Source organism: Argentina silus (genome assembly GCF_951799395.1).
Source record: "Argentina silus genome assembly, chromosome: 3".
NCBI lineage: Eukaryota > Metazoa > Chordata > Actinopteri > Argentiniformes > Argentinidae > Argentina > Argentina silus.
In genome coordinates, this window is record NC_139657.1 from 22,034,251 (window position 1) to 22,053,770 (window position 19,520).

General features: G+C 45.2%; 1 protein-coding gene across 4 annotated transcripts in view; it reads left to right on the forward strand.

Annotated features, from left to right (window-relative positions):
• mon2 (MON2 homolog, regulator of endosome-to-Golgi trafficking) overlaps positions 1-19,520 on the forward strand; it is a 29,502-nt gene that overhangs the window by 4,226 nt on the left and 5,756 nt on the right. For 3 of the 4 annotated variants that reach the window (XM_083666807.1, XM_083666808.1, XM_083666809.1), the window contains exons 2-26: positions 2,687-2,750; positions 3,353-3,480; positions 4,731-4,862; positions 5,222-5,351; positions 6,581-6,678; positions 6,905-7,030; positions 8,050-8,244; positions 8,478-8,602; positions 8,823-8,962; positions 9,367-9,520; positions 10,086-10,276; positions 10,784-10,865; positions 11,225-11,406; positions 11,559-11,671; positions 13,053-13,157; positions 13,425-13,505; positions 13,626-13,699; positions 13,799-13,889; positions 14,105-14,206; positions 15,653-15,763; positions 16,516-16,691; positions 17,047-17,209; positions 17,842-18,135; positions 18,400-18,598; positions 18,842-19,491. In XM_083666807.1, coding sequence (XP_083522933.1) covers positions 2,687-2,750; positions 3,353-3,480; positions 4,731-4,862; positions 5,222-5,351; positions 6,581-6,678; positions 6,905-7,030; positions 8,050-8,244; positions 8,478-8,602; positions 8,823-8,962; positions 9,367-9,520; positions 10,086-10,276; positions 10,784-10,865; positions 11,225-11,406; positions 11,559-11,671; positions 13,053-13,157; positions 13,425-13,505; positions 13,626-13,699; positions 13,799-13,889; positions 14,105-14,206; positions 15,653-15,763; positions 16,516-16,691; positions 17,047-17,209; positions 17,842-18,135; positions 18,400-18,598; positions 18,842-19,491 — 3,906 coding nt within the window. Of the gene's footprint in view, positions 1-2,686; positions 2,751-3,352; positions 3,481-4,730; positions 4,863-5,221; positions 5,352-6,580; positions 6,679-6,904; positions 7,031-7,659; positions 7,699-8,049; positions 8,245-8,477; positions 8,603-8,822; positions 8,963-9,366; positions 9,521-10,085; positions 10,277-10,783; positions 10,866-11,224; positions 11,407-11,558; positions 11,672-13,052; positions 13,158-13,424; positions 13,506-13,625; positions 13,700-13,798; positions 13,890-14,104; positions 14,207-15,652; positions 15,764-16,515; positions 16,692-17,046; positions 17,210-17,841; positions 18,136-18,399; positions 18,599-18,841; positions 19,492-19,520 lie in introns of those variants that run through there. The other variant, XM_083666810.1, reaches the window with a different exon arrangement.

Below are 19,520 nucleotides of genomic sequence, written 5' to 3' on the forward strand. Positions count from 1 at the left end.
CGCTGGAGCACAACTGTATACTGCAGTTTGTGTGTACTTAAATGTTTAGTGCTTGTTTTGAAGGATACACCTCAAATAGCGCCAACCCTCCCACCTCAGCGCAAACAAGCTAATGTGACACTGGTAATTTGCCAATCTTGGCTTTATTATTTGAAAATATTACAGTGGGCGGTTTTAATTTCGTCATTCAAACAAAACTTTTACAAGCTGAAATTGCCAACAAACTTGTTACACAATACTGCTGCTTTGAGCCTAGCTGAAGATAGCCCTTAAGGTTGTACAATACGTCAACAGGTGGTAGATGTTCGACTGACTTCTAAGTGATAGCCAATTTAGTAGTCCCATTCGAAGTTTGTTTTGTGCCTCGGTCTACATAATGACATAAGAACTGAAACTAGTTAATAAAACATGAGGAAGAGTGATGAGATCAAATAAATATTGAAGACTGTTGCTCTCTGTTGATCTCAAGGTTTTCCTTGTGCATTGAATATCCAAGTTGTTGACAGTGCAGTGTCATCCATTTCAGGTTGGTCAGAAGAACACATGGTTTCACTCAAGGCTGAACCAAGGATATCCAGCAATCTAGCTGTGATTAAAGGCTCTGTGTTGTTTTCTTTTTATGTGACTGTACAGACAGACTGTACTGTAGGGAATGCACATCCTTTACCAAAGTATTTTGGAGGCAGCTCAGTTTTGCTATTATGATCATCAGAGGCAGGCAGGCCATTTAACCTTGCTGAGATGGGCCTAATCATTATCCTACTATCACTATCATTGCCATAATCATCATCATTCATCATCACCATCACTGTCATCATTATACAGGTAGTATAGCCCTAAAAAATTGACCATCTCAAACTCTCATTTCTCATTTCTCATTTTCACCAACCCCACTACCATTATGGCATCCTGAGCTCCCATTCATAGTGATACTGTTTTTCTCCACTGATTTACTTTAAGCATTTTAAAACTTAATTACTGGTGCTTGTTCTTCACCTTTCTGTGACCACTCTTATATGGATCTTCAGCCTTCTCTGACTTACCTAGAAGTATGAGAAGAACCCAAAAGTCCTAGTTACAGGGTCTATTATTTTTGCATAAACCTAGTTTGTGGCAGGTATCAATCAATATTTTCAACTCATATTTCTTTCTGCCACACTCACATCTCAGCTTTAGCGAGTGTCAACATCTAAAAATGGCTACAGCAGGATTGGAGTGATTGAAGAATGTACCCAGTGTTCTTTTATTGCCATGTAAAGCCCTCAGGCTCCACACAGGGAACAAAGGAGAGGAGGGAGACTTGCATTTTTGAAGATTAACTCCAAGTCACAGCGTTTCATGGCAAGGCCTACAGTTCTTCACAGTGCAGACCCAGCTAGCAGTAATGCCCTGTTGCCTGGTAACCGGCGGTTCAAGAGGTCACACATTGTTGACTCCCACCTCTCTGTCCTTGTGGCAGGTAAAATTAAATATTAAGTGATATGATTGTACAGCAGGAGGTAAAACCGCACGGCAGCTATGGTCAGAATAAGGTGCTCATCTCCCAGGCTTTGTTTATCTGTAAGCAAGAGCTTGTGAAAAAAAACAGTCTATTTGAAGAGTGGGTATTATGAATTCCTATGAAGCACCTGCTATGGAGTATTGCACAATATTCAAGCTCAGTCCTCTGAGGCTATCTTTGTGAAGGATATACCCATGTTACGTTTGTGTACTAATATGTGTATGGAGGAGAGGCAATGAGTAGAATAGGTTGTCTTGGTTCAATAATCACATTTGTTGCCAGGAAACAATGGCTTGACGTCAAATTAGTGTTTCCTGGGCATTTACATTATTTAGACATTGATTGGTAATGTGCTTCAGCTTTTTGAGTAAAGGGAATCACACTTGTGTTGCTTGTAAAGATATACTCATGCTTGACTCAGCCGAATAGCTTACTCTGTTCATGTACAGCAGGTAATGTATTGCCCACATCTGCAATGTGTAGTGTCAATGATGGTGCATATGTGTATGGTGGGAGACAGGAGAGAGAGATACAGAAAAGGAGTGGTAGGGAGGGAAGAAGAGAAAAGCAGCAATGGGGAGGGAGAAGGAGATGAGGAGCGATAGGCAGAGGGAAAGAGGAGAGAGGTTGGAGAGGGGGAGAACATTTCTTGACAGCACTGTGGTTGCTGTAGAGAGATAAAGAGGCCTCTGTTAACTACTGAAGGCTCAGCGTGCTCTATTGCTCCCTCTTCCTCACTCTCGCTGAGTACTACTGAAGGTTCCTCACTCTCTCCCTTGCTCCCTCCCTCCCTCGCTCTCCACGCTTCTCTTCCTCTCTCTTGTGTTCTCTCACCCTTCTTTTCTGTTTTGGCATATCTCCCTCTCTTTCTCCCCTTCCTATGGCATCCCCCCCATCCGTCCATACCTCTATTCGCATCTCACCATGTCAGACAGCACACCTCCACACACTGGGGAAATCGGCTTAGCGTTCTCATTCAGGTTGAGCTAACTCAAGGTTAACTGATCACAGGCCCTCAGTCTCTGTGGCCATGCTTTCTCTCCCCCCTATTGGCATCAATTGGAGGAGAGATGTCTACCTCGTGTAATTGTGGGTATTAGAGGTGGTAATGCACCATCAGCACTTTTACCATGAGGAACGGTTTAATGGGAACTTAGGCCTAATGGCTCCTTTGTGCTTTTCTAGGCTGCCGAATCGGGCATCGTGAAGATCAAGACCATCGCCGCAAGGAATTCAGAAATTCTGGCAGGTGAGTGCAGGAGGGAAAAAGAGATGGAGGGATGTAGGTGATGACCCTCCCTGATACCTAGACTCCATATCAACAAATCAGGCTCTAAGTTTAATCAAAGGTTAGCCCAATGGATGCACGGTTGCAGTGTGTGTGTGTGTGTGTGTGTGTGTGTATGGTTGTTCTTAGAGTGCCACTTGTTTAAATTGGGGTTGATATGCGTGCACCTGGTTGAGAGTGTGAACCCTCTTGATTTATTTAGTGGTTGAGTTGTGTATATGTGTTAGTTGGTATGTGTTGTTTTGTTTTTGTGAGAGCTGTGCATGCACATGCGTATGTGTCTCTGTCTCTCATTCTCTTATTCTCTTGGGAAAGATATTGCATGCCAGACTCCTTCACCTAGGTTAAGAGGTTTACCCTGGTCAAAAAAATCCTAGCATTTCTTTTAACAGGATTCCTAAAAGATGGAAGGAACTATTGTAATCCTGAAGGATTCTTTGACTACAGTAGTGTTGTAAGACACAGCAGCTGTGGAAAGAGACTATCTAACCTTTAGGCTGTTTGGTTGTGTGAGAGTGCTAGAGAGAGGCTATGCATTTAACATACCAATGTCTCCTCTACAGCTCTGAAGGAGAACAGCTCGGAGGTGGTGCAACCCTTCCTTATGGGCTGTGGTACCAAGGAGCCCAAGATCACCCAGCTGTGCCTGGCTGCCATCCAGAGACTCATGTCCCACGAGGTGGTGTCAGAGGTAAGGGCCACAGGTGCTCCAGGACTAGTTTTGAAGTGGAAGATGTCAAATACTCATAAATTAAACCCTTACCCTTACCCTACACCTAGGACCCTATACACATCATAGCTTGTAGAGTGAGTCTGAAGGTACAATAGCTGTTTCTCACATTTATTAAACCTGTTACTTATGACTTTGAAGGCCAGGCTGGCCAGCACACTACAAACTGTACAACTGACAATTGGTACTGTGGAGTCATATTCTGATATCTTTGCTAGCTTGGTTGCTCCACAATGCAAGACTGATGAAAGCCCATTGAATTTGAATTGAAAGTCCTTTGCTGTTGTGCTTCATTGGATCTCAGGGATACATAACCTTGAGCTTATACAGCTTTTAAAGCTACTGCTCTGCTTTGGCTGAAAGGGTTCTGGCAATGTGCTTCACACTGCCAAGACTCATCTCCCTAACTGCTACAGGTGGAGATGATGAAACCACTAGTTATTATGCCTTCCCCTGCCCTTGGCCTTGACCTGGCTATGTTTTCTGGACACAGTGTGAAAAAGAACAGCCACTTGACTGAAGAACACAAGCACACATAAACGCACACACACACACACACACACACGCTTCTCTAATAAGGAAGAAATTGGCTTGCTGTAATTTAATTTGGCCCCGTCAAAAGGGCAGGTGATCTGTTCAAACGACCAGACATCCTCTTCAGTTGCATTGGTTTTTATATGAGTCTCCATTAGGAGGTTTGCATGTGTGGACCAAGCGTCAACTCCTCGCGATTCATTGTAACTTGAGAGCATGGTGGTAGCATATTGGGTGGTATTAATAGAATCTAGGGTCCGATATGATCGTCTGTCTGTCACATAGGGATGAGCAAGTCATTATCAATCTTTATTAACCATAAAATATCAGTCAGATATAACGTAATGATAACTTGAGTCTGCTTTATCATGTCCATAACTTTGGGGTTGTAGTTGTACTGGGGAATAAATGTATGTCTTTATTCTTAACCCCTCCAGTTCTTTCTCTATCCTTCAGTGTTTTTATCCCAATTCTTCAGACCTAGATGCATTCAGAGCTGTCAGTTTGGCCTCTGTGTGTATGTCTGTGACCTCTGGTCCTGTGCTCTCACTTGTCTTCTTCTGTCACATGCCAGCGAGCCGTGACCGTGACACTGTCCCTTGGGTATAGCTTAGACACTAACTCTTTCTGCGTGCGTGCGTGCGTGTGTGTGCATGCTCATGTTTGTGTGTGTGCAGGCTGCCGCGGGGAACATCATTAACATGCTGTGGCAGCTGATGGAGAACGGTCTAGAGGAGCTGAAGCTGCTGCAGACAGTCCTAGTGCTGCTCACCACCAATACAGTAGTACATGACGAGGTCCTCTCCAAGGTACTACACACACTCAACATTCAATACGCAATATATACACACACACTCACAGTCCCTTGTATACACACAATAACCTGTATACACACAACAATACACATAGTAACATATGCAGTAACCCTTTATTCACATAACTCAATACACTCTCAAGCCTCATATTTGTTCACTCTTGAAATCTGTGAGCTTATGTTATTACTCTGATGTTGGTTTCAGTGGTAAGAATTTATGCTTGTGAATTTCAAGTTAGCATTTAGCCAGACATTCATGCAGTCATGTACCATACCATTCTGCATTATACTCATTGAGTGTACAGTATCCAGATGTGTGCATTAGTAACTGCGTCTTCCTCTGTCTCTCTCCAGGCCATTGTCCTGTGTTTCCGCCTGCACTTCACCAAGGACACCATCACCAACAACACCGCCGCTGCCACTGTCCGACAGGTGGTCACTGTGGTCTTCGAGAGGATGGTCGCAGAGGACGAGCGATTCAAAGGTCAGGAGACGGAGCAGAGTGCTCATGGGAAATAGAGTCCATTTCGAGAGTCGGAGTGGCTCAGAGTACATCAGAATTCCACATCACACTGGTTCTATTCCAAAACCCTCCTCTACCTCTCCTCTAACTTTGTCCCCAGCCACAAAAGTGAGGGGGTTAGTTTCTTCTTAGATTGCCTAAAGCTGCTTATCCCATGACTTAAGCCTGAGTTCAATGAAAACATAATGAGGTTTTGTTCAGACCTTTTTTAGATTTTTCTGCAGTGTTCCTCTTCTGCATTTAGAGTTTGGGTGTAATAATGTAATGAAGTGACCAGGGGAAAAAATTACCACCCTCCAAATGCCGTAGATTTTAGCATTGGCGAGTAAATCTGTAAATCTTACCAGCCACTTTAACGAGTAGCCAACAATGGTTCACGAATACTATGCTTCAATTTAAAATCGAAATTGGTGTGATCCGCAATTATGTAACAGCACAAGATACCAACTAACTTACACGCAACAGTGTGAGATAGAAAACATGCAGGGGAAAGTATTTAGCAGTGTTTTGACAGGGATAGACGCAAAACTTAAAGCCTACTACAGGAGGTTCATTCTGTGCAGGGAGTAATTTTCAATGACTCAGAAGTCATGCGTTGTGTTTTTTTTGTGATCTTTGCCTTAATGTTGGTTTAATAAAAATGTGGCTGGTAAAAAACATCTGAGTGGCTGGTGAATTTTCTCATCCACCAGACACTTTGGCTGGGAGACCAAAAAGTTAATTGTATACCCTGGAAGTATTCAAATTGTAAAATAAGGTGGGGTGTGCTTGTCTGCGTGTGTGCATCCTCTTCTGCATTTAGAGTTGCATTAAAAGAGGAAGTCACATGATTAAATTGTAAGATGTTTGTGGTTTTGTGTGCGTGCGTGCGTGCGTGCATGTGTGTGTGCGTGTTTGTTTATGCTTTTTGAGTAAGAGGCTGATCCCCTCAGGCTTGAGGTCACAGCTGTGTCTCGTCTCTCTCTTTCTGGCCAAATCTCAAAAGTCTTTAATTGCGTCCTCTATCCTCTCTCTTTTTCTTTTTAAATACATTGAAGGAAAAGGTCTGAGGTTCCTCCCTTCTGTCATTCTCTTCCAATGTGTTTTGATAGAGTGGACACAAGGAATCAAGGAAAGACTTTTGAGATGCAACCTCCGTCTCATGTCTACCTCCCATCCCATCCCCTCCCCTCCCCTCCTCTCCTCTCTAGGCATCGTAGAGCAGCCCCCTCAAGTCCAGGGCAACACCAACCGCAGGTCTGTCAGCACCCTCAGGCCCAGCGCCAAAGACGCCTACATGTTGTTTCAGGTGTGTCCACTAGGGGGAGACAGCCCTCCATACCTCTATGTATCCCAATACACCTCTCTTATATTCAGCTGGGTTTGAACAAGAAAAAAGAAAAAAAGCTACTTGTCTGAAGTGCATCTACACCAACACCATTGAGAAGATGCTCAATCTTCCCATGCTGCAGCTATCTATGATGATTCAGTACTACAGTATGGAGTTATTGTATTGTTATTGTGTGCCCTTACAGGACCTGTGCCAGCTGGTCAACGCTGACGCCCCCTACTGGCTGGTGGGGATGACGGAAATGACACGTACCTTTGGACTGGAGCTCCTGGAGTCAGTCTTAAATGACTTCCCTGGGGTCTTCCTGCAGGTACCAACACAGAATCATTATCTGTAATCAATATTAAGCTGTGACAATAATTTTTAAGCAAAAATAAAAGCATTTTTTGTTGGAGTTATTCTTTTACATACAACACAATTAGGGCTGTCAAAGTTAACGCATGAATTTTTACACAGTTTCCCTATTTGAATGCCACTCTCTGCATTTGAGATGATCAGCCTCAGCAAGACACTGCGCAGATTCACTGATATTGTTCAACAATCGGTGGTTATTTCTTGTAGGCGGTGATTTGTAGATTAGTGATTCTGAACAGCTCCTTGTTCAAACCGACAATTAAACGTGGAGGCTGTCTTGGAGGGAAACAAAGTGCAAAGTGCGTAGTCAAGGGCAGATGCTCATAGGGCAGTAGTCTTGCTGCAACAATCATGTTGCGTGCACTGTCTGTGCCCAGTGTGGTTAACTTGTCTTCTATGTCCACTCCTTACATTTTGATACAGGCCTAGTTCTTGTCATAGGCTGAAGAGATTTTACAGTTAGTCAGGTTCCTATAGTACAGTAATTCAATCAGAAACATTGGGGATTTATTATTCCCTTTGAATTTGTGTTGTTGTAGCTTTCATCTGAGAAGATCCATGTATCCCATCCCTATACAGTAGCTTGTCATGTTGGTTACCATGGATATGGGGGAGTATATACAAGTGAGAACATGTTTTATTTATTTTACTAGGTACAGAGACTTTTATCACACCTAGTTGAATTGTTATTGGCTGAGAATATGGTACATCTACATCTGATGCAGATTATTTTTTGTATGACATCTACAAACCAATGTAGAGTTTTTTTCTCTTGAATTAGTGCTTAATTTGACCAAACCAAAATCGATTCATTTGTGATTAATCACAGCAAACAATGCGATTGACTTGCTACATTTGTTTTATCATGTGACAGTAAACACAATACATGACACATTCTTCAGTGTTCTCACAATTGGTGTGTCTTTGTATTTGAATGACTCTGACCCGTCCTGTGCCCTCTGACCTCTCGTACAGCACCAGGAGTTCAGCTTCCTGCTGAAGGAGCGTGTGTGTCCCCTGGTCATCAAGTTGTTCTCCCCTAACATCAAGTTCCGCCAGGGCAGCAGCAGCGCAGCGTCGCCCGCCCCCGTGGAGAAGCCCTACTTCCCCATCTGTATGAGGTTGCTCCGTGTGGTCTCGGTGCTCATCAAACATTTCTACAGCTTATTGGTGAGGGGAGGGGACACACTATTACCAGCATAGTGTCCTTAACCCTGCATTTGACTGGTTGAATCATGTGTTCCGGGCTTGGCTGAAACCATAGTCTTTCCGTAGCTTCCCAGGAAACCACTGTATTATCCCCTTACTCTGTCATCTCTCGTTATAGAATCTTGGGTAGCTCACGATTTAGAATGTAGTTGTACTCTGCTGAGTGTGTGCTTGTGCGTGCGTGTGTGTGGTAGGTGACGGAGTGTGAGATCTTCCTGTCTCTGCTGGTGAAGTTCCTGGATGGTGAGAAGCCCCAGTGGCTGAGGGCGGTGGCTGTGGAGTCGGTACACAGGCTCTGTGTACAGCCGCACCTGTTACGGTGAGGAACACACACACACACACTCTTAACACTAACCCTACCACATACGGTATAGTCAACACCAATCAATGCTATCCTCCACCTGTACACTAACCGTACCACACACCCTCAATACCAACACTAACCCTTACCCCTCACCTCTCTCTCTACAGTATTTTGGATTGAACCCCCCTCTATGACTCCCTCTTCATTTACTCACCAACCTCTCCCCTTGCCTCAGGTCTTTCTGCCAGTCCTATGACATGAAGCAGCACTCCACCAAGGTGTTCCGAGACATCGTCAACGCCCTGGGCTCCTTCATTCAGTCCCTCTTCATCGTCCCCAACACAGGCAATCCAGCCGCCACCAACGCACCGGCCGGTCAGTACGCTAACCATAATCTACTGATGGGGGAGATACTGCTACTTAACTTTTGTATTTACTGGGAGGTAGGGAAATGAAAATATTTCCACATGGTAGCTAGACTGTTGGGGAGGTACCACTGTTTGTATTGTATTTGTGGAGAACTTTTCTTTTCTTTTCTTTTTTAAAAAAAATCTTTTTATTCTCTTGCTCATTGTGAAATCAGGTTAAAAGGTTTTTCTGACTGTTAAAACTGTTGATCAAACAAATGGATCTCTATTTTCTCTCTCTCTCCCTCCCTCCCTCCCTCTCTTTCTCTTTCTTTCTTTCTTTCTTTCTTTCATCCTCTCTCTCTCTCTCCCTCTGCCTTGTTTCTCTCCTCTCTCCCCCTCCCTCCCTCCCTCCCTCCCTTATTTCTCTAGGTGGGTCGGGGTCTGGGGCCCAGGGAGCTGCCCAGGGCGGTCCAGGAGCTGGGGGTGTGAGCGGGAGTCTGACCACACAGGCTGCCTTTGAGTACCGCGGTACCTGGATCCCCCTCATGACTGTCAGCGTGCAGGGCAGTGCCAAGGCCACCTAGTGAGGATCACTCACACACTCTCTCTCATTTAAACACACACACACGCCCATCGATAAAAGAAGGCATAAGAACTCATGTTATTGAGTGATATATCAAAATGAGGTTTATGGCAATTACCGTGTATGTCTAAATCACCAAGAGGGCTTCCAGCCTAATTATTACATCTAGTCACACAGAGCCTACTGGAGAAAATCGTTATTAAACCACAGGGGAACACATTACAGTGATCATCAAAGGCTTAGACACCCCGGAGGCCATTAGCTGTAAATATTGTTGTCATTTCTCTGAATGCTCAGTCTCGGCTCTTGCTGAGAGGGAACACCAAAGTAAGCAGTAACACCAGAGTATGCAAACACAGAAGCATCCCCACGGCACATGTTTAGCCAGTTTAACAAGGAAGTTTGAAGTATAGGCCTCTTTAGCTTCGTATGCATTGATCAAGCTGTGTACACATTAAAGGGAATCAGGTCTGATTGCTGTAATAGTTAGCAATACTGGTGTTTTGATATGGAAGGAAGCTGTACAAAGCTGAGTTCATTGTTTCTTTCTCTTTTTTTATCCCAGTCTGGAGATGCTGGACAAGGTGGAGCCCCCCTCCATCCCAGAGGGCTATGCCATGTCAGTAGCCTTCAGTGCTCTGCTGGACCTGGTCCGAGGCATCACCTCCATGATAGAGAGAGAGCTGGCCAAGGAAGAGGAGGAGATGGCCACACGGAGAGAAGCTGCCCCAGACAAGGACAGCCAGCCTGCACCTGGTGAGGAGGGAGTTTAGGGCCTGGTCCAAAAACAATGCTTAGCACCTAGAAGCCCCTATTCCCTCGACACTTGGGCCATGTCCAGAAACAACCCTATAGTCTCCTAGTCTTAAGGCACTTGTGTAGTAGACGTGAAGGGATTAAATATAAGCAAGATGGCAGTAGATCCACCTTGCTCTCTAATTGTCTAAATGGAAATTCCACAGTATTTAGTGCATCTGCCCATCCTCTCAGATCTCTAGGGTGTCTAGGGGTTGATTTTGGATGAAGGGTAGGGGCACTATTCAAGTTTTTTTCCTAGTTTGAGGCTTTGACGACCTCTAGTGGTCAATGATGTACCTACAATTCTTGAGGGAGATTCAATTGTTAAATTTGTAATGAAAGAGCAAGAGCCTAAAGTAGCATAATTTGTTGTCTCAGTGCTGAAATATAGACTTTCTTGAAGAAGAAGGAGGAAAAAATAAACCATAGTCTAGTCTTCAATTGTGCTGTGTCCTTCTGTTTCAGGAGCTCACCTGGTGTGGGAAGAGATGGTCAGTGCATGTTGGTGTGGTCTGCTGGCTGCTCTCTCTCTACTACTGGATGCCAGGTAAACACCTCCATTCCTCTGCACGATAACAGTAAGCATTGGATGGCTAGACAGTAAGGCAAATGTTAACATAGTCCCTTCTCTCAACGCCACAGCTTTTGACAAAGGAATTATCTGCTTTTGAAAATGGTGGATGGTTGCACCACACGCTTTTTTAAATGATTTTTTTATGGAAACCACCAGGTTGTGTTTGAATGAGGAGCTTGGTTAGTGCTCAGTGCTCAAAATCCAAGTTTGTTCAACTGGCCTACAGGGAACACACTATTGTCCTCTTCCAATTAAATTCAATGGTGCTTTATTGGTATGATGTTCATATGCAAATTCATAGATTCCTCTTTCCCTCTGCCCTCTCTCTGCAGTACTGACGAGACGGCCACAGAAAACATCCTGAAGGCGGAGCTGACCATGGCATCTCTGTGTGGGCGCCTAGGTCTGGTAACTCCCCGCGACGCCTTCATCACCGCCATCTGCAAGGCCTCCCTGCCCCCACACTACGCCCTGACGGTCCTTAGCAGCAACGCTGCCACCCTCTCCAACAAGGGTACGTGTGCAGGTTTGGCAACTCCTGCAGCCACTGTAGCGCACACTGCTGGCATAGTGTGTCTGTGTGTCTACTGTGTGCGTCTGTGTCTGTGTGTCTGTACTGTGTGCTTTTGGTGTGTATTCTGACACGTGTGTCTGTCTCCTCCAAAGCCTACTCTATCCAGGGCCAGAGTGTACAGATCATCAGCCCCTCCAGTGAGTCCCATCAGCAGGTGGTGGCCGTGGGACAGCCTCTCACCGTTCAGCCCCAGGGCACTGTGGTGGTAAGTGTCACTCCATAGTCGCCGCAAGCCCGTAAGAATATCACTTTCATCACTAAAGGCATCCCCAGCCCGTTTCCGGATTTCTTTCTTTGGCAGCGCACTTTGGATTGGATTTCCCACATACTCACATATTGATCGATAATAGTGGCGCTGGCCAATGCTACACATATATTGAACAAGAAAAAGGGCCCCTCATTGCAAATTGGATGATTCAATATTTAGAAGGTTCCGAAACATATTTTGTGTTGACAAGCTGAAGAGCAGACTCAGACTGTGATATCATATGCAGTGATCTTTCTTTACGTTATAGCCTCGATAAATATGTCTCTAAGTACATAAATACCAGTTTGAATAACTGAATATGAGCCCTTGTAAATCTTAGGGACAATTTACATTTACTTTCTGTTTATCTTATTCTAAAAAACATTTATTGGAGCTGTTAGATATCTGTCAAGCTTTGCAAAGGAACTCTTATTAGTGGGCTTGCTATGTCGCCAAATATGATAGAAATAAGTTTTATAAAGCAGGGGTTATATGAGTGGACGTCATATAAAATAGCCTACCATTGAAGGGAAGGGGAAGGTCAACCTGCTCTTGTCCTTCTTTACCAAGTAGCCTAGGCTGCTCTCGCCATTGTATTGCCCCTTGGTGTAGACTTAAATATGGAGAACTTCAGAGCACAGGACCGTAAATCACTATAAACATAAAAACGCACATTGTTGCTAAAAATAGCTCCACACATTTCACGCAAGTTGACGTACGCATGGAGACCATGCAGCAGTTTAACGATTTGTGCACATAGATAGCGCAATGTGGTTGAGGTCTGGTGGAAGTCCAATGGTTTCAAAGGGATGTGGTGCACATGATTGCAACTCGGCAGTCTGAGTTGCGTTCCGGGTGTCGCACATGTAGGAAAAGTCGCAGTGGCACTCACGCGAAAGTTAGTTTTAAAACTACTTTGTGATATTATAAGCTAACTGTCAGCAACACCACAGCAGCACTCGTTAGCCTTACAACAATGTTAGCTTTTATTCAAACAGTATTTTGGACCTTTAGATGCAGCCAGTCAATTGTTTGAATGACGAAGTGCAGTGCACCCCAAACCACCCAGCTCAAGCTCCCACTCGCCACACCTGCTAGCAGGGGGGAAAACAATGAGGTTTTTTGCCGGATCGCAATAGTTTTGTCATAGTCTATGTGCATGTGGAGTAAGGGACACTCGCACACACTCACACCTAAAACACAACACCACAGACTGAGAACACTGCTAGTAACCTGCTCTGTGGGCAGAACATGGACACACACGGTGGAGTTTCACACATGCGAGCTGTAGTGTTATATCACACTGTGTTCTCTCTCTCTCTCTCTCTCTCTCTCTTAGCTGACTGCTAAGAACATCCAGTGTATGCGGACCCTCTTGAACCTCGCCCACTGCCACGGGGCAGTGCTGGGCACCTCCTGGCAACTGGTGCTAGCCACTCTACAGGTAGATAACCACCCGCCATACGCAGGCACAGTGTGCCATAGCTTATAGTGATTAGAAGAGGTAGTGGTACTGATTTTATAATGTAATTGACTCTCTCTCTCTCTCTATATATATATTTTAAATCTGTCGGCCTATGTCATTCCACTACTGTCCTTTTCCCATTCCTCTTTCTATCCAACCATCCTCCCTCCATTTTCTCATCAAATATGCTGTTTCTCATCTCTTCCTTCCTTTCTCTCTCTCTCTCTCTACATCACCTCTTCCTAGCACCTGGTGTGGATCCTAGGCCTGAAGCCTGGGATTGGTGGTGCACTGAAGCCTGGTCGTGCAGTGGAGGGGCCCAGTACGGTGAGTTGTTCTCGACCCCCCTATCTCCCAGCCTTACCCTACTGATGATACACACATCCACATCTGACACATCTGAGTCCCCTTAGTGTACTGACTTGAGGTGTGGGTGCGGGTGTGCAGGTGCTGACCACCGCAGTGATGACTGACCTGCCAGTTATCTCCAACATCCTGTCCAGGCTGTTTGAAAGCTCCCAGTGAGGACCACTACTACGTATTTTCTCATGTTTTTTTACATTCTTTTTGATCACCTGTGTACTTTGCTGTGTACTTACACACTGTGTGTGTCTGTGTAGGTACTTGGATGATGTGTCTCTGCACCACCTGATCAACGCTCTCTGCTCCCTTTCACTGGAAGCCATGGAAATGGCCTATGGTACCAACAAGGTAACTACATTACATTATTGAAAAATTTTTATGAACTATGTTTTGTGGACCTCAATTTTACGATGCATTTAGCCATAGCTCCAATATAATATCTCTATGCATTTGTGTGGGGGGGGATTATTTGTTTGCATACCTCTAGCCATTTTATTGGAACTATGCATTACTGAATATGTAATAGGCCTACTAAAGTCCACTAATCGTCTCTTTGGTTTCAGGAGCCCTCTCTGTTTGCGGTGGCTAAGCTGCTGGAGACAGGCCTCGTGAACATGGACCGCATAGAGATCCTGTGGAGGCCTCTCACTGGACACCTTCTAGAGGTAAGTTCAGGCAGGGCTATGCTCTGTTTGACCTCACTGGTCACTATAGTCAATAGCCTTATTTCCACTATTGCACCAGCTCCGGGCAAAACCAGTGCATGCTAGTGCTTTACTCACTTACTGTCTGTGTCTGTGAGGTGCTTTAAGCTTATTAGCCTCTTGCCAAATGATTTTTGGCCTGACACCGCACAATATTTGGAAATTAGGCTATTGGATCCCTTTGAGACTTTGTCAGAGTGGGCCAGGCAAATGGAAGGAGACCAAGATTCCACTCAGTTGGGGTCAATTCACTCTACATTCACTGTCAATTTAGGATTTAAATGACATTGGTTCCTATGGAGAAATACATTGTCCAGTTCAAAACACCTTCCATTAGACACAGTAGAAGTAGGGTATTACAGTTGTGCTGTACTTTGGATATACAACACTCTATGTATGGATATATACTGTTGCTGTGTCACTCTGCACACTTTTCAAGTCGTCTCCTATAATGATGGAAGTTAGTTTCTAATGCTTGCAATGGCGTCTGTCCGCTTTATAGTACTAGTATAATCCCTCCGTATTGTATCTGTCAAGGTTCTATGTGTGTGTGTGTGTGTGTGTGTGTGTGTGTGTGTGTGTGCGCGCGCAAGAAACAGTTCTCTTCATGTTGTCTTTCTCTATCTCCCTCTCTTTTGCACCCCTGTCTGTTTCGCAGAAGGTAAGCTCAGAAATTCTCCTTCAAATCATTTGCTCTTTCTTTATTTCGCTTTCTTGTTCTGTCTCTCTCTCAGCCTGGCATCTAGGTGTTCGTGCTAGGAGAATGCATCAATGCAATGTGCAGTTCATACAGATTAGATTTGCTTTGCGCTTATGTTTAGTCTACATTTCCTTGCACGAATTGCATTTTTTTAACTCCGTTTTTGTTTATAACTATATAGCTGTATACAATGCATTATTTTCACTATCATCTTAAAATATATGCTGGCGCTTCTTGTCAATTTGGTACACCTTCACCGGCAATCAAATAGGCAATACAGATAGTAAATTAGATGTTTGCTGATACGGTGTCCCACTTCTAGTGGTGTTAAGAGATCAATGGAATTCTAAAATGTGCGGCAATGCAAAGCTATGAAAGCCAACTGATCACCTCACAGCTTTCATGATTATTTGTCTGTCAAATGGAATAACCTCATGGGTTATCATTCTCACTGGGGATCAAAATCACACACACACCCATTGTTTTGATTCTTTGTTTTAACCACCAGCTGTGAACACTGGAAACTGTTTATTTTTTTTACTCACCCCGTATCTCTCATTCCCCCCCCTTTATCCCCCTATTTTCTCTCTCACCCCTCTCTCCTCTGTGTGTTCTGTTCCTCCCTCCCTCCCTCCCTCTCTCTCTCTCTCTCTCTCTCTCTCTCTCTGCACTTGTGTGTGTGTGTACCTCTGTGATGCACCCTGCAGGTCTGTCAGCACCCCAACTCCAGGATGAGAGAGTGGGGGGCAGAGGCCGTAACAGCACTCATCAAAGCTGGCCTGGCCTACAAGCACGACCCACCATTGGCCCAGAACCAGGTACTACACTGCCTCACTACCCAGTTACCCAGATAGACAGTATATACAGACTGAACCCACTCACCCAGATGTAGCCTACACAGACTTATACAGTCTAGACCCAATCACGCAGATACAGTATTAGAAGGACTAACCTATCCAATTCAGAGGACATGAGCACTGTGCTTTCCCTTTCAATATAATCCATCATGTAGAACAGGCTATCAGAGCAGTTTCAATGGGAGACAATAACATGATTTGAGACAGTATTTGTGAATTGATACTGAATCTATTGCAATTAAGGACAGATAGTCAATACACAGTGGTAAAGATGGAATGGCTACAATTCCATGATTTCGTTTTGTGTGTTTGGGTACATGTGCGTTATGGATGTGAACATGTACACAAGTACTCGTACCTGGACTCATAATTGATTAGGAAAAATCCCTACTCGAAATAATATATATTTTTAAACATTTTTAAATGTTACAGTCTAAGCTGTGTGTGGCACTACTTTGACCTGGTAGAATAATGTGAAATGCAAGCTTTTACTCTCACATATACACACAGCACTGCGCTGGAAGAGTGAGGGAGAGAGATCTGTTCGCTTTCTATTTGAATCATCCATTATGGATGATAAAGTTGGTGAAGTGACTGAAGCCTGTTTTTTTTTATTTGCTAAGATCTCTCCAGTCACTTATGTAAAAAAAACTTTAACTTCCTTTTTATTTTATTTTTTCATCGTGTCTGTGTGTGTCACTCTCTCTTCCCAGAGGCTGCAGCTGCTGCTATTGAACCCTCTGAAGGAGCTGTCCAATGTGCTCCACGCAGACATCCGTCAGAAGCAGCTGGAGAGCGTGCTGCAGATCCTGCAGAGCCAAGGGGACAGCCTGGGGCCCGGGTGGCCCCTCGTACTGTGTGTCATAGGGGCCATCCGCAACGACCAGGGGTAAGGGATGGAGAAGGGAAGGCCGGATGGGAGGAGAGGGAGCGAGTGCTAGATGGATGAATAGAAGGATGGAAGAAGAGGGAAGGATGAAGAGAAGGAGTGTTGGGGAAAGACAGGCCTGGAGAGAGAGATATGAAGAGAGGGGGAAAAAATGCAGAAAAGAAAAAGACACTTGTCATTTTTCTGTTCACAGTTTTTCCCCTGTATTGAACTTGAACATACTGTAAAGCTTTGAGAACAGTTGCTAGCTTTCCATGTTGTTGTCTTGACTATTTCCACCATGTACTTCCACTATGTGATCAGTAGTTGTAGTCTTTGTGAGAGTCTGATTATGAGTATGTTATTTTACCGACAGAGAGTCGTTGATCCGAACAGCCTTCCAGTGCCTGCAGTTGGTGGTGACGGACTTCCTCCCCACCATGCCTTGCACGTGCCTCCAGGTCGTAGTGGATGTAGCTGGCAGCTTCGGGCTCCAGAACCAGGAACTCAACATTAGCCTGACCTCCATAGGGCTCCTGGTAAGTGATTATTGACTGAAAGAGATGGTCTGCTAAAGTTCCTTTCCATACTATGTATTCAAGAAATTAAGGATAGGACCTAAAACTATGACCTCATTTTGTTGCTTTGATATAACATTAAAGGGGCCATGTAATCGTTCTAATTTGTGTTTCCAAACATGCTCTGCTGGTGTGAGCATGGAGGTGCTTGTTTGATTGACAGTTTATTTAACTTTATTTCAGACACATAAGTCCATATCAGCAAAGAACGTTTGTCTTGTGAGTTCAATGACATAAGTTCAATGCTTACCGATTCTTTAGCAGCCTACAGTGTCTCTTATATTTATTAGATTGAGGTGTACTTGGTTGTCATTAGTGTATTAAAATCAGATCCCCTGCTGACGTTGTGTCAGGGGCCAAAATACACCCACGCACAATAAGCTGTAAATCGGAAAACACTTTTCAAACTGCTGTCATACTAAGGGACGGTCATCTTCTTTTCACAATTTCACATTCCTCATAGGGTGCAAATACCATATAAAATACCGGAAAATCAGAGTTTAGACTCCATGGCCCCTTTAATAGAAATGTGGTACTGAAATAGAGAGAGACTATCAACCTCTTTTTCCATTTCTCCCCCTTTTTCTCCACAGTGGAACATCTCAGACTACTTCTTCCAGAGGGGTGAGGCCATCACCCAGGAGCTGGAGAGGGAGGAAGTGGCTCTGCAGAAGCAGGCCCAGGAGAAGGGCGAGCCCCTCAACAGGCCCTTCCACCCGGCCCCGCCTTTCGACTGCCTGTGGTTGTGCCTATATGCCAAGCTGGGCGAGCTGTGTGTTGACCCGCGGCCCGCCGTCCGCAAGAGTGCCGGCCAGACCATGTTCTCCACCATCGCAGCCCACGGCACCCTCCTGCAGCAGCCCACCTGGCACATTGTGGTCTGGAAGGTAGTGTGCCCACTCTGCCAGCCTGACTGGAGGGTTCATTTTGGCTCAGTATTAGTCAAGGTTAGGTTAATTAGTTTGGGCACTCAATATTTCCCAATAATTTTTATCTTTGTTGAGATGGTGGTTATTGAGTGAAGGTTCTGGACCTAAGATGTCTACTGAAATAATAATATTAGTTGCTTACTCATCCTCTTACCCTTCTTTTCATGTTGGTATGTATGGGTGGCCATTTAACTCTGATCTACTGTACCTCTTTTACACCAGGTGCTGTTCCACCTCCTGGACTGTGTGAGGAAGTCGTCCACCACGGCAGATAAAGAGAAGATAGAGTCTGGGGGCGGGAACATTCTCATCCACCACTCTCGGGACACGGCTGAGAAGCAGTGGGCGGAGACCTGGGTGCTGACTCTTGCTGGAGTGGCACGCATCTTCAACACCAGGAGATACCCTCTACAGCAGCTAGGTGGGTCTGTCTGAAAAATCACTACTATGACTGTGTCTTATACTTCAATTGCTACTGTAGGTAGATATGACCCCACAAGGTACTAGTTGGTCCTGTCTCAAATTTGATTTGCAGTGGAACATAAGTTGATTTCTCTCAGAGGATTCATATCCAGCAACTACAAGTTAAGACAAAAGTTCAAAGTCTGTATTTTGACGCATATGACCTGACTCTCTGTCTACCCTATGTGGGCTCTGTCCACAGGGGACTTCTTCAAGGCCTGGGAGGTGCTGCTTGACCATATCCAGTCTGCTGCCCTCAGCAAGAACAACGAAGTGTCCCTGGCCGCCCTCAAGAGCTTCCAGGAGATTCTCCAGATCGTCACGCCCGTCAAGGACTTTGAAAAACCCGCCGATGCCCTGGCCATGGCCGCCATGGGCGTGCCACCTGTGCTCATCGACCCCCTTAGCGCCTCGGGGCCCGGCAGACCCCTGATACGTTCCGACTCGCTGGTGGAGCGCCTCACCCGCTACAACGGTGCCGAGCTGCAGGCCCCACCCCCAGGCGAGGAGTCGACCCTGGAGGATTCCGCTCTGTGGTGGTCGGCATGGAACACGTGGTACCGGACGGGCACGGACAGCACACGGCCCCCTAGTGGCGGAACAGAAAAACTCTCCTTCATCCCTAGCCAGCCCTTCCTAACAGCCCTAGTACAGATATTCCCTGCTCTGTACCAGCACATCAAGGCTGGGTTCAGTATGGAGGATCTGAAGAAGCTTGGGGTGATTCTACACGGGGCGGTGTCTGTGCCCATCAGTAGCGATGCCTCACCCTTCATCTTGCCCTCCTACACCGAGGCTGTCCTCACCAGCCTGCAGGAAGCCGTGCTCACCGCACTCGACGTTCTGCAGAAGGTGGGTCTCAGGGTAGAGTAATGTCTAGT